Here is a 14,735-nt window from a genome sequence, read left to right as displayed (position 1 = left end):
ATCCTTTTATTTTGACTTAATTAATTATTTTTATTGATTTTTCTTTTTTTCCTTTTGCTTTTCTTTCTTTACCTTGTCTTCTTTACTTTGCTCAAACATCAGTTTTTCTTCGATTTGTTGATCTTCTTGTTGGTCTCGATCTTTCTCTTCAATGGACACTCAAGATCCTGGAAGACAGAGAAAGAACCCAATTTGAAGAACTACTACATGAAGTCTGCTTGTTGAAGGGTCTGTCTTCATTTATTTAATTTTGATTTTGTTGTGTGGCCTTTTGAGGGTTGTTTCAGTAGCTGAGCTTTTGGGGGTTTTGATTTGTTGGGATTTGATATGGGAGGGTGTTTTCCTTGTTTTGGATCATCCAACAAGGAGGGTAAGGGTGGTGGAGGAACTGGTGGTGTAAAGGAAGTGGTCAAGAAGGATTCAGTGAAAGATGGTTCACTGTCTCAGTCCCACCATGTTAGCAGAGTTAGCTCAGGTAAAAGTTCCTTTCTTTTGTTTCTGGGATTTTATGGAGAAATGTTTGTTGTAAGTAGGGTTGTGGGGGATAGGTCGCCTTACTAAATTTGCTGAATTTTATAGTTTTTCGTACTCTATTAAGTTTTTTGATGGTGGGTTGCTGGTAGAGTTTGTTTTTAGTTTGATCTGGTTCATCTGTTGCTTCCTTCCTTCCATCTTAGTTTTCCTCATTTTTCTTAGTGTTTGTTGAATTTGGGGTTTCCAGCTTTTAACTGATACAATTCTTTGAAGGGCTAACACTTGGATTTGATTGTTGTGTTTGTTGTTTTATTTAATGTTAATTGTGTGCAGTGATGTTCATATTTGAGATCTACGTAAGGGTTTAGGAGCTGGAATTATGACGTTTTCATTCTTCCCAACCTTAATTGATGACTGCAAGACGTAAATATAAGTAAAGCAGTGTCTTTACTTGCAGTCTTTTCTGTGGATTTTAAATTTATGTTTCAAATGACTAAAAAATCTATTTGAAATGTCTGTGGCACAATAACAATAGTGTTTGAAGGATATCATGGGCTTATGCTGAGTAGTTTTCTGTGAAAGGATAATAATGCTTTGGATGCTAACTTCGAGTTGCAAATTTTAGAGTACTTAACCCTCTATGGAACACCTGAGAAATAGTTCTTGGGATTTCTCTAAGTATTAGCCTATTAGGTAGTTCAGTCTGTGAAGAGGCTTGAAAACTCGAAATCTAGAGAGATAGAAATCGTCTTCATTGTCATTCATGCAGATGTTTTTGCATTTGGGTCGCTGAATTATGTCTTATGATTCCAGGAACCCGTCCTATATATCTCTTGATTTTGTAGTAGCTAACTTTACAGGCGAACATTTGGCCCTATTGTAGAGTTGCGGGGGTGCAATCTAGAGGTCACAGATTCAGTTACTAGGAAGTGGAAACTGTCTCTCCACATGTTATGTGGGTGTAAAATCTGCGTACATCTTGCATGTCCCCGACCCCGCCTACTGTGGTAGCCTTGTGCGCGGGTGTTGTTTACCTTTTATTTGTAGCTAAGATATGATATTTGCTTCCTTTCATTATTTGCTTCATCAACTATCTAATTTCCTATGGTTATGTAGACAAATCGAAATCCCGGAATGGTTCTGATGCAAAGAAGGAAACAATAATTCCAAAAGAACCAACTGCAAATATTGCCGCACACACATTTACATTCAGAGAGCTTGCTTCAGCCACTAAGAACTTTCGGCCAGAATGTCTATTGGGTGAAGGGGGATTTGGACGTGTGTACAAGGGTCGATTGGAGAGCACAGGACAGGTAATTAGTGATTGTTGAGAGGATGTAAATGTCACAGATGGAACCACATTCTTGTGTTAGCTCATAATTATTTCTTCTATATCTTAAATTTTGGAATTTCTAATTATCACTAGAAGACATTGATTTTTATTTTTTTTTGCATTTATCAGCTCCATGAAGGATTACTGCAGTTCTGTGATTAATAGTTTTTGGATGAATAACTAATGTTGCAGTTAGTTGCCGTAAAACAGCTTGACCGGAATGGCCTTCAAGGCAACAGAGAATTCCTGGTGGAAGTCCTCATGCTCAGCCTATTGCACCATTCAAACCTTGTCAACTTGATTGGTTATTGTGCTGATGGAGACCAGCGCCTTCTTGTTTATGAATTTATGCCATTGGGATCATTGGAGGATCATTTACATGGTTAGATTGCATGCATTTGCACTTACACTATCTATAATGGTGAAACTCTGCACACTTTGTTCAGTTCTGCTACTTTACATAAATTAAAGTGCATGTTAGCTACTGTGTTTTAACTATTCTGCATCATCTTTGGTATGCCTGGGTAGACAATATGTTCTTTGATGATGCCATGGACTAACAGTTGTCCTTTTTTCATGGTGTTCCATGCATACTAGTGCGAAATCAAAATCAATTTTGTTGTTTTGTTCAAATAATTTGACCTCGCATTTACTTTTTGCTGCTTTTGTGCTTACATTCATTGGTAAAACTAGTGAACAATTCTGTATACTAGGCACCTGCAAGTGCCTTATAGAAGCTATTAATGAATTGGATTTGTGGCAAAGATTTGTTGCTGTAGATGCTAGATGTGATACACATGTTTTAGGATTGAGAGGAAGGACCTCATAGCAAATCATCTGGAGCTACAGAGTTGATGCATTGGTAACTGTACAAGAATATTTCTTCATGAGCCAGAATCAGTATCAAACTTACTGGGTCATATAACATGTAGGAGAGACATCCATGGTACAATCCAAGAGATGTAGAAAAAAAAAACGAAAAGCTTAAAATGAAATGGGGAAACGAAATGGTAGATCTAGATAGTTTGGAAGCATCTTGTTAGTTGATAACATTAAATAAAGCGTTATTGTATAGGTGGTTGCGTCATAGAGTTCAATCATAAGCATGGCTTTAGTAATCGATGATATCATGACAATAATTTAATATCAGCGAATTCAAATTGTAGTTTATGTAACTTGGTTCAGTCAAAATTGGTTTGTTTTCCAAAGATATTATTTCTATAGGCAAGATTTTCTTTATTTTTTAGCTTTATGTTCAGGAAGTTAGTTGACTATAGTTAACAATTTTATAGTTCCTGCCTCCTGGTAAGGTGATTTATTTTACTGGAAAAGGAATTGACGCCTGCTCACTCATTACAAGAGTAACTCGATGGCATTGGCATGTTATAGGAGCTTTTGTTGGCATATACTTCCGCAATTTACACTCTTACGATTTGACCTCTTAACTTGTGTAATTTTCTAGCACCTTCTAAGGCACAATAGCATTTTCTAGCTTTCTTTCTGTTTTTCTTTTTGCTCTGATTGTGTTGACAAGTTATCTGCTGAACTGCTAAAGGCTTCACGGATTTTGGTTGAAGCTGCTGAACTTTGTTACAAAGCCAAAAACGTTCATTGGTTTTCAAATGATCAAACTGACTTTTGATGTGTATATGGCTGATTATTTGCTGGAGCTTAATTCTTAGAATTTAGAAGACACGGTCACCCCTTCATTTTCTAGATGCTAAGAGATGAGGGAATTTCTTGCTGGAATAGTAGAAATTCTTTGTGGTAGAGAACCTTGGTAATTTAAGATAAACCTGAGAAAGCAAGATCAGGATGGCAAGATCAATAAGCAGGAATGAAGTTGACATTTAGAGGATTAGAAACAATGCTTTATAAAACTCCAATAATAATATGTCTCACATTCTTGGACCATAGCCCTTTTGTTCCTTGTAGTCGAACTTGAATTAGTAGAGCACTGTCTCAAGTCTCAACTGTTTCTTACTTTATTTAATTCTTTCCTTTCAGATCTTCCTCCCGATAAGGAGCCTCTAGACTGGAACACTAGGATGAAGATTGCAGCTGGTGCAGCAAAGGGGTTGGAATACTTGCATGATAAAGCGAACCCACCTGTCATATACAGAGACTTAAAATCTTCTAACATCCTTCTTGATGAGGGGTTTCACCCAAAGCTGTCAGATTTTGGGCTTGCAAAATTGGGTCCTGTTGGTGACAAAACTCATGTCTCCACACGAGTGATGGGAACATATGGATATTGTGCCCCAGAATATGCCATGACAGGTCAACTTACTCTGAAGTCAGATGTGTATAGTTTTGGAGTAGTCTTTCTTGAACTTATAACAGGCCGCAAAGCTATAGATAATACCCGGGCACCTGGAGAGCATAATCTTGTTGCGTGGGTAAGAATGTTTGCTCCTCAAACTATGTTGATTTTTTTTTGGTATTTGTTTCCCCCTCAATTGCCATTGTATTGACGCGAGACGAGATTATTTTTTTCTTTTGTTATCATTTGTGGAACATGGGTTTTGTAGGCAAGACCTCTTTTCAAGGATCGTAGGAAGTTCCCTAAAATGGCTGATTCACTGCTACAAGGTCGATATCCCATGAGAGGACTATATCAAGCTCTGGCTGTTGCAGCAATGTGTTTGCAAGAGCAAGCTGCCACAAGGCCTCTGATAGGCGATGTTGTGACGGCACTTACCTATTTAGCTTCGCAAACCTATGATCAAAATGCAGCAAGTGCACAAAATAACAGAGTTGGTCCATCTATTTCTAGGAGCAGGGAGAGGAGCTTCGCAGATGGGATGGACAGCCCAAGTGAGCACAGCCGTATAGGGCGGCATGGTTCGCCTTCCAGCTATAAAAATTCACCAGACTACAGGAAGAAAGATCATGGTCGGGAATTAAGCACGGGTGATGAGTTGGGCAGGGCTGAGGTTGGTGGTGGTTCTAGCAGAAAATGGGGTTTAGATGATCCCGAGCGACAGGATTCTCAGAGAGACAGCCCCGTAAATAGTGCGAGAACAAGAGAAACTCCAAGAAACCGTGATTTAGATAGAGAACGTGCAGTTGCTGAGGCAAAAGTGTGGGGTGAGAATTGGAGGGAGAAAAAGCGGGCCAACGCATTGGGTAGCTTTGATGGTACAAATGAGTAGCTGCACTGAAATGCCTATTCCTGTCTGTCTACTTGCTTTCTCAAAGAGACGTATTATTCTTCTCCGGGGCACTGTGAAGAGGGAGAGACATGCTTTACCTTCTTGGTTTCCTTTTCCTCCCCAGGGATAAGAGTTCTTATATCCCAACTTTAACTGTTGTTACTTGTCCTTGTCATTCTTGTAGACTATGAAACTGAATACTGCAATTGTGGTTGAAGGAAAGAAACACAGTTAAAGAAGGGTTGATGTAGAGGACAGTGTCTGCTTTTCAGGCATTTGACAGGTAACCCCGCTGCGGAATTGATGTATGTAACATGTTAATCCATGTATGTAGAGATTTCTGAAGGTTATGGGAGACCTGAGAAGATGTCTAAAATTTATGGCCCCTCTGTTGGGGCAAGTAGTGGGTTTAGCTTGATTGTCGACATCATGTGTCTCGTACTCTCATTTCAGTCGTGTGTATTTTTTGAGTGGTCATGTTTTCGGCTTATAGGGAAGGAAAATGTTGTCCCCCAATTTCTTTCTTCCTTCTTGTCAAGATTCGCTACTTTGCCATTAGACCATTGGGTTGTGACATTTTGCATGTTTATACATATTCTAACACCCCTAGCATTATAGACTGCACAATCTGACAGTTAGAGAGCTCAATGCCCATATAAATCCACTTCAGAATCCCATACTTTCGATGTGGGATTCAGATCGTAACACTGCTGTCCTGTACAGTTTCCAGAAATTACAAATGGATCATGTGAACAAGTAGTAGTCGTTCAACAACAATGCTTTTTTGTGTATTTCAGTGGTGGATCATATTGTCAAGAAGATTAGGCCCAATACATTCCCCGGATGCATTGCTATATCTCAATGAATTACACAGAATCTCCAAAATGTAACCTACGCAATCTAATAATAATCTTAATAATCTCACTAAGGAGAAGTTCACAGTATCTCATTAACCCTGATGATAAAATATATGATAAAATCTTCCAACCAAAACGTAGAGAACTTAAGTGTTCAATTTCTGCAATAGGTTTTGATCCTGAGTAGAGCTCTGCAATCATTTCCTCCTCCCCTGCGAAAATTCAATAACCATCTTAAGTTATTCCATAGACAGCAGTTGCCACCTTAAGAAATGAAGAGAAACATTAAACATACAGCGCTCACGTAATCATCCATTGACGACTGTTTCCGTTTCTTCAGGGAGCTTGGACTCTCAGTTTGCCTTGCCAATGCACGCTTGGATGGGGGGTTCTATATTGTAAAATGAAACAAGGTTCATCAGCTTGAATGATTACAGAGGATTAAACAAAAACTAGCCATTCAAGAAGAATCTTAAATGAAGCATTTATTGTAACAAATTGTAAACTAGAGAAGAAAGGTGCATGTGCACATGCTGCCTTGACCTTAGCAAGTTTCTTCTCTTTGCGGGCTTGTCTCTCTCTCTCATCGTATTCTTGGTTTTCCTTCTCCACTAGTCGGATTAAGGTGTCACATCTCCTGGCAAGTTCTTGAGTTGTGCGAGACTTCACAAACCAATCAAATCGAAATATGGATGATGTCCGAAATGCTGCTTTTAGTTCATCCCAATTCCCATATCCAAGCTTGTGAACCATGCATATCTGAATGTTGTGACAGCAAAAACATTCATAAAGATGTCAGTCAAAAAATCCCTCAACACCCACCCCACCCAGCTAAAGATGGAGAGATCCTCAGTTCACATACCCGTTGAGTAGAAATAAAAGAAAACTCACCATAAAACGATCACATTCTTCGTTGTACAACTTCCCTTTGTTTTGACCATACTGGATCTTCAATTCTAACCATGGATTCTTGTAACGATCCAATTTTTTCCCAATAGCTTTCATGATTTCATCTTTACGAGAAATTCTCGCCTCACCTCTTTCAATATTCTTAATTATCCTATCATAATCTGTAGACAATAAACATGATTCAAAAGAGTGTTTATATTCTGACCACAACTAGTTTTGGCTCCATGGAGAAATAATAACTTAACCATCAACAAAGAGAATCTAACCAAGGGGGAAAAATATCTCACAGCACACAATGCTACTTTCCTAGAAAATAATAGTACCACCGGAGGCAACAAAGCAACTGAATCACACAAGGCACACCACTTTGGTGCTTACAAACACTGACCCAGTTTATTTCAGTCAAAATCTTAAAATGATTTAACTACTTATTATCATCGAACATACATGTACATAGATTCTATTAATTACATATGAAAAATTAAGTAATTTAACATTTTCGTGCTCAATCAATTGCTTATATGACATGGGTGCCTAAACAGCCCATGCTACATAACCTCAACAGTAACAAGCATGAATGCATAATGCATCAACTTGACCCAATCAAAAATTTAAAACTTCATCACTTATTCAATGCAATAAACTGTAGTTCTCACCATTTAGCTCCTTATACCGTTCTTTGAAAACTTTAGCATATCTTTCAACTTCCTCTTCTGCCTTCCCTTCCATTTCAGTAGCAATACTTTTAATGTCATTCCGGCCATACTTCTCACAGGCCCTAATAAAAGTATTGAAGTCTCTTCTACTCCAAGAAGAAAATCCCTGGCATATCACAAGCAAAAGAGTTCAAGCAAGAGGATCCTAGTATGATTCAATATACATCAAACATTACACTCACTTCTTCCAGTAGCCGCTCCTTCTCTTCCAACTCCTCAGCAGTCAACGGATCTCCAGCCTCTAAATATTGCACTTAGTCAGTAAATGATAGGATGAAACATGACAAATAAGTTACCGAGCAAAATTCAAAACAAAAGGTAAGTCACAATACCTTCAGGCTCGTCCACATCAATTGTGTCTTTTAACTGATTCTTTTGATGTGTTTGCTGAAATTTCAGGAAAGAGGCAAATAAATCAAATGAATTCATACAAGCCAAAGAATAAAAATGGCAAAGGTAAATAAGGAGAAATTAAATGATACTGACCATGAGGTAGCGCACTTCTTTCTCATACAACTCACTCAGCCTCTGCGTATTAAAAAACTGGAAATCATGCCTGGGAACATTAAAAGAAAGTATTAGAAAAGAAAAGAGAGCAAACCCAGTCCACAAGCAATTAATTACAGAAAGTGCATACAGCTGGGGCATGCGGGGAATTCGAGGCTCCTTTGGCTTTGATGGCCCGCCTTGGCGCATTGTTTGCTTAAAATATTCAGATTCTGAGTAGCTGAATTACAGAAATCACAAACATACTTGCCTCGGTGATACCAAAAAAAATCTCTGTAAACTTGACAAGAAACAAGGAGAATTAAGGGGAAGAAAAATTCATTACTTGCGCTTCCGCTCTCTCTTTGGTGGTTCAATCCAGTTTTCACTGACTATTTTCTTGAAATCAAATTTGTTTTCATCCTTCGTCAACCAAAAATGAAAACATGAGCATAGTAGCCAAAGTACATAACAGAAGCTCAAACAAGAATAAGACGACTAGGCCAAACAGCTGAGAGTTAATAATCAGTTACCTTTTCATCGTCAAAATCATACAATTCAGCAGCTGGGAAAAAAAAAGTAAAACGGGTTAGATCTAATCACAAAATAACATAGAAGCACAAATAGACAAGCAAAACTCAATTCATAATTGATTAACATACTGTCGTCCATTTTAAATTTAATTGCATCTTCTGTGAATTTCTTCATCTTTGCGTCAAGCTCAGCGGTCGCCTCCTCTCCTTTGGCGATGATTCTATCAATGTCCTCATCTGTGATTGTACTATCCTTCGAACTGAAAACCATTTCAGCACCAAACCTCACCATTTGAAGCAGCTCATCTTTATTAACAGCTGCATCAACCAAGGCATCAGACTATGCAACAAAGGGCGGGGTTAGGGACATGCAAGATGTACATAGACCTTACCCCCACATAATACATAGAGAGGTTGTTTCCAGAATTTAACTTGTGACCTCTAGGTTAGGCCACGTATTCAGTTGTATCTGACCATGCAACAATGCATAATTTATACTCTACAAAAGCTCATAATTAGAGATTGTTTCTTACTTTTCTGTTCTGCTAGCCGTCCTTGTTGAATGACCAAAGCATCAAGTGCAAGCTTTTTGTAAGCCCTTTCAATAACTTTTTCCTCAATAGTGTACTGTCCCAAAAAATAATTATTACAAGACATGAATACATTAGGGCTTAGACAGCAATATAGCAAATAATAAACAGCACATTACCTCTGTGCAAAACCGGAACACTTGAACTTCTTTCTTTTGACCAATCCTGTGAGCACGGTCCTGCGCTTGCAAATCAACCTGTGGGTTCCTGAAAATGGAACCAAATGCTATTTACCCAAAGCAGAAAATAACATTGCAGAGGAAATACCAAAGAAACAGGGAGCAAGAGGGTTTGGGGGGAAAGCTCACCAATCACTATCATAAAGGATAACAACATCTGCAGTAGCAAGATTAATACCAAGGCCCCCAGCTCTGGTGGATAATAAGAACACAAATTTGTCACTTCCTGGCCTGTTAAAGGCTTCAATCGAAGCATCACGATCGTCTCCACCAGTATTACCATCAATCCGGCAATACAGATATCCACGAAACATTAAATAGTCCTCAAGAATGTCAAGCAACCTCGTCATCTGCATTTAATAAGTGAACCCAAATCACAAATTAGTTTTGATAAATCATACTCACTGCTCTGGCAAGTATGAGTGAGATTATTAAATTGCCTTTGATGGGCTTGTGAAAACAAATATCAAATTGCAAAGATTCATGGTCATTTGTGCAGTGTTTCATGATAAGGAAAAAGGAATAAATACAGACCTGTGAAAATATTAAAACCCTTGAATCACGCTCTTTCAGCTTTGGAAGCAACTTGTCCAACAAAACCATTTTACCTAAAAAAATATTTAAGACGTAAAGACAGATCTTGCAGTTGTTAATAAACCCATAAACATAAAGAAAAACCACTCTTCCATGGGAAAAATCTTACCAGCATGTGTAATAATATGGTCTCCTGTGGTATAAGGAGGTCCAGGCTCAGCACCTTGAAACAGATATGGGTGATTACAGCATTTGCGCAACTGCATTGCTATGTTCAACAGACGTTTCCGCTCTCCACCAGCATTAACAACTTCCAGATCCTTCTGCAGCAAGGCCTTGTAATACTGTTTCTGCATCTGGGACATCCCCACTTTGAGAATAGTTTCCTTCTTTGGAGGTAAACCCTTTTCAACATCAGATTTCAACCTTCGGAGGAGAAATGGTCGAAGAACCTTTCAGATACAATGCAGAAGATCAAATTATGAGATGTATTTTACGTGGCAGTGGTCAATTCTATGACAGAATAGAAAAATAAGCCTACCTTGTGAAGTTGTTGAACAACTTCCTGCTGGTCATTTTCACCAGAAATTTGAAACCATTCATCAAAAGTTTCAGCTGAACTGAAAATCTCCGGTAGTAAGAAGTTCAGAAGCGACCAGAGTTCATGAAGATTGTTCTGTGCAAAAGAAGATATAAGCAACAATTATTGACAAAACATTTGCTATTTGTTGAGAAAATCGGCACAACTTGGGTAACATAATGGAAATGACTAAAATTAGAGTTGAATGGTTTAAAGCATCCTTTTCCAAATCCAGTTAGGCACTCAAGCATAGAGATAAGAATGATGATAACAATTGCAACAAACAAGTTCAGTAACAGTGTCATTAAAAAGAAGAATGAGTGAACGAATAAATGAAACAGGGCACTATCAATACATATAACAAGCCAACATATAGAATTAAATCTTACCTAAATATAACAAGCATTAGATAGGCAAGCTGATTCTATAATAAAAGTTGTACAAAGAAGTGGCACTATTCTGTCTTACTTTTACAATAAAGAAAACCTCACAGTTCTAGGAAATTTTATACTTCTAGATTTCATATCCACACTAACACTGCCTTAGTTATTGTCCCAAATAAGTATTTGAAAAAAGCAATATCGAATGACAGCAAGCATTATACATCTGCACATCACTATTATACTAATTCCTAGCCATCAAGTTCGAAATATCAATCAGAAACTAAATAATTAAACACAGGTTAAGACAAAAGATTTCTCCAGAATGCTCCCAAATCCAATCAGAAAGTTCCCTACCAATTAAGGTTAAATTATGTACCTGGAGTGGAGTACCCGTGATAAGAAGGCGATAATTGGTGTTATAAAGCCTCATTGTTTTCGAAAGGAGTGAATTTTCATTCTTGATGCGATGGGCTTCATCAATGATTATATAGCGCCAACTAAAGCGACGCAAAGCAGTCTTCTCTTTGATGGCCATTTCAAAACTTGTGACACAGACATCAAACTTGCCCGCAGCAAGTAAATCCTCACGTATATGCTTCTGCAGAAGCCAAGAATAGGCAAGAAAACTGAACCTAACATCTACATTGATAGATAATTACTTGCTAGAGAAAAATTTAAGGACACACTTACCCTCTCATCAGGGTTTCCTAAAAACTTTACAGCGCGCAAGAGTGGGCAAAAACGGCGAATTTCATTCATCCAGTTGCCAAGAGTAGATTTTGGCGCAACCACCATATGAGGGCCAGTAATTCCTCTGAATTCATGCAAGTAGCCCAACAACGAGATAGTCTGCAATGTTTTTCCAAGACCCTATTTTACAAAATCCCATAACCTAACGTTAATCAATAATCAAGAAAATAATTCTCTTGAAATAATGCAATAACTCAAAACCCTCTCAAGCATTCATAAGTGAATTTAAATGCCAAAATTTCTACACATACCATTTCATCCGCAAGGATTCCATTTATGCCATTCTCATACAATCGTATGAGCCAGTTTAATCCAGCGAGTTGGTAGTCCCTCATTTTACCCTGAATGCCTGAAGGAAGAGAATAAACAGTGGAAAATGTCAGCAATTTCTTAATAAATTCCACCTGAAACTCAAATATACTTCAATGAACCTCAATGCCATTTCAACATAAACATCCAAATAAATAAGACTTAGGAACCTTTGACCATCAGAATAAAATCTAGCGACAAAAACCAGGAAACGAAATGGTATGACAGTATTCTTAAGTTGGCAGCAGGAATACCCATGGATATAAAGCAAGTTGCCTGATAAGTTTAATGTAAAATTAATACCCAGAGCCCTCACCATTCAATGAAAATGATCAAACACATCATGTCACCAGGGGATATTACAACACGTATTTGCATATATACTAAATGGACAATAATCCATGACATATAATGTCGAAAGTAGCTCATGACAAAAAATACACATCAAATAGAACCTAAGGATAAACTTATTCCACTCTCAAACCATATTGATTTGCATCTTAGGTTTCGCCATTCGAGTTGCATATGACCTTGCATCTATGTAACTAAATCCAAACAGAGATAAAGTACATACAAGTTGCTTTATCGATATATAATTTATAGCAAATAAGTACAGTTATTCACAAACCATTTATTCACAATCAAACTCATAACAGATCCACAGCACCTAGAGAGAGAGAGAGAGAGAGAGCTTACAAGATGGCTGTGTTACCAGACGAGTGTTTCCTGACAAACCATCTTCTTCCTCTTTCAGGTATTCCTCGTCTTCTTCCTCTTCAGTGAGTTTTGATGCATGGCGACCCCTGAAATATATGCATGTTACAAGTCATCAATATTAAAGTACTCTAACAAGTTTATAACCTAGCAGACTAGTTACAAATGTAGCATAAATAGTACATATTTACTAATGGAAACATTAGTAATTTCATAAAAAAAATGAAATACCTTCCTCTCATCTTCTTCTGTGATGTAGACTGATTGCCTTTGGCAAAGTGAGCAAACAATTCTGTTTGCTGTAGAAGAAACTTCAAACGCCCCTTACCCTTATTATTCTGTCATTAAGTTATAGGTCAGCAAAACGATGTGAAACTTCTCCAAGGCAGGGACCATTGGACCCATACCAGAAAGCGAACACGGATACTAACAATCAACATGATGCATCTATAAAGAGCATACCATGTCAGCATCTATGGCAGCATTTTGAGCATCCAATATTTCCTGAATCTTGTGTTTCTTCATTTTCTTCATTTCTGTAAGTCTGGCTTTCTCACGCTTGCTAATTTCAGCTTGGTTCCCATCCTGTAGGCATAATGCATTATCATGGTGTTTCATAGCAGAAAAGAGAAGATTGTGAAATGTGAAAAACCATGATATTTTTCACATGAGAGGAAAATGTTCACAACATGAATAATTTGAAACCAGTATTGACAGAGACAAAAAAAAAAAGGTGTACTCAAGTGACCTCCTATTGCCTTGAGTAAAAGGTACACTTAAGGCATCAACAAGGCACTAATGTTTTCTATAAAAAAGCAAATCAAATTGTCATGCAAGCATGCATTATACACACAAACTAAAATTCAAAAACAAATAATAACAAGAAGAGCTTGGCATTTAAACTTCTTATAAGGTAAACCGAGTGATTCTAACTTCCAACCAATCCTTGGACCATAATAAAATAAAGAATGCCCAAAAACCCTCTTAAACTCATAGTACTCAAACACCAAAACATGAGCAAGACGTTATTGTTCCATCTTTCTTTTCACCTGTAGCAAATCCATGCAACCAGACCAGGAAAGGCTTCTCGAAAAATTAAGATTATTTCAGACATCATCCTATAATGCACCATATAAACTGTGGCCCCATTGTAATTAAAGCATACACCCCTCTATGCACGCTTATATAGAAAATCTATCACTCATAATGCAGTAAATTTTCAGTAAAATCTGAGGCTCATTCTGAACCTGACTCAACCTTTTTCACCTCTGAACTTTTTTCCTTCTTTTTCCGTCGGTTCGCTAACCTAGCAAACCTCTCCTATCAAACCCTAGCAAGGGAACTCTAACCAAAAACCAACGGATCACTTCGCACAGCAGATCCATCACCATGAAACCAACAAGGGAAAATTAAAAGGAAAATAAGCTAAGAACATCATCAATTCACCTCCTCATCCTCCTCGTCAGCGTCCTCTTCGTCGGAATCCGGCGGGGCGTCGTCGTCATCATCCTCAGCAGATTGCGCAACCGCCTGGAGCTCCTCCTCGTCATCCTCTTCCTCTTTCATCTGATCCTGGACTTGCTCCTCCTCCGACGAAGAATTGGTTGCATCGGACATCGCCTCATCAGACGAAGAGTGTGGCTTCGATGGTTTCGCCATGACTAGGTTTCTCTCCAATTGATGTTTTCCTATTTTCGACTCTTTCCAAAGAGAGACAGAAAGCAGGCAAACGGTTTCTCTCAAATAAACGAAAATAAAATTTAAAAAAAAAAAGAAAGAAGAGAAAAAGACTGTCGGGGGTATTTATATCCTTACTAGGATCTGTTTGGGGAAATTATCTATTGGCGATTTTGAGTAGTGCTGAAAAATGAAATTTCCCGCCAATGGTGGGTAAACGCGACTCCCGCCTCGCTGGTTAGCCACACCGATTCAGGCTTGGGTCGATCGGTTCGTCGCGAGAGCGGACTGACGACAATGGTGGGTAAGGCTGTGTTTGGTATATAAATTGGGGAGAGAGAAATTTTGCTTTATTTTTTTTATAACCATAAAGGAAATAATTGTTGCTATAAAATAACTTATCTATAGTATCTATAAATCCGGTAAAGTATATATGGTCACCAAAGATAGGTTTGCTTTCAAATTTCAAAACAATTATTTGGCTTATTATGCTCGGTTAGATTGTTAATTCTGCAACAGTTCATAATAAAATACTTGTTAACAATCCCCTTATATT

General features: G+C 38.0%; 2 protein-coding genes across 4 annotated transcripts; one reads left to right on the top strand and one right to left on the bottom strand.

Annotated features, from left to right (window-relative positions):
- The first annotated feature begins 60 nt into the window (after positions 1 to 60).
- Positions 61 to 5,500, top strand: LOC120012847 (serine/threonine-protein kinase PBL27-like). Its single transcript, XM_038864386.1, has 5 exons — positions 61 to 475; positions 1,591 to 1,787; positions 2,000 to 2,189; positions 3,815 to 4,206; positions 4,339 to 5,500. The coding sequence occupies exons 1-5, from the start codon at positions 328 to 330 to the stop codon at positions 4,960 to 4,962; spliced, it is 1,551 nt and encodes a 516-aa protein (XP_038720314.1). The 5' UTR covers positions 61 to 327; the 3' UTR covers positions 4,963 to 5,500.
- A 185-nt stretch (positions 5,501 to 5,685) lies between these two features.
- LOC120012844 (ISWI chromatin-remodeling complex ATPase CHR11-like) lies at positions 5,686 to 14,464 on the bottom strand. Of its 3 annotated transcripts, XM_038864381.1 has the most exons (26): positions 14,318 to 14,464; positions 13,949 to 14,202; positions 12,965 to 13,087; positions 12,734 to 12,840; positions 12,485 to 12,591; positions 11,731 to 11,828; positions 11,420 to 11,599; positions 11,106 to 11,327; positions 10,308 to 10,442; positions 9,936 to 10,218; positions 9,767 to 9,840; positions 9,362 to 9,582; positions 9,173 to 9,260; positions 8,997 to 9,090; positions 8,593 to 8,781; positions 8,464 to 8,495; positions 8,277 to 8,353; positions 8,082 to 8,171; positions 7,931 to 8,000; positions 7,777 to 7,831; positions 7,627 to 7,685; positions 7,385 to 7,550; positions 6,711 to 6,889; positions 6,363 to 6,578; positions 6,115 to 6,210; positions 5,686 to 6,031 (listed from the first exon to the last, which is right to left on the bottom strand). In XM_038864381.1, the coding sequence occupies exons 2-26, from the start codon at positions 14,159 to 14,161 to the stop codon at positions 6,017 to 6,019; spliced, it is 3,189 nt and encodes a 1,062-aa protein (XP_038720309.1). In that variant the 5' UTR covers positions 14,162 to 14,202; positions 14,318 to 14,464; the 3' UTR covers positions 5,686 to 6,016. The 3 variants fall into 3 exon arrangements, with proteins under 3 accessions (XP_038720309.1, XP_038720310.1, XP_038720308.1); XM_038864382.1 differs by lacking the exon at positions 14,318 to 14,464 and having other exon boundaries at positions 6,124 to 6,210; positions 13,949 to 14,253; XM_038864380.1 differs by lacking the exon at positions 14,318 to 14,464 and having other exon boundaries at positions 13,949 to 14,252.
- Positions 14,465 to 14,735: the final 271 nt, after the last annotated feature.

This window comes from Tripterygium wilfordii, chromosome 13 (assembly GCF_013401445.1).
Source record: "Tripterygium wilfordii isolate XIE 37 chromosome 13, ASM1340144v1, whole genome shotgun sequence".
In the NCBI taxonomy this organism is placed as follows: domain Eukaryota; kingdom Viridiplantae; phylum Streptophyta; class Magnoliopsida; order Celastrales; family Celastraceae; genus Tripterygium; species Tripterygium wilfordii.
Note: the sequence above shows the minus strand (reverse complement) of the source record. Positions and strands in the feature narration are given on the sequence as shown.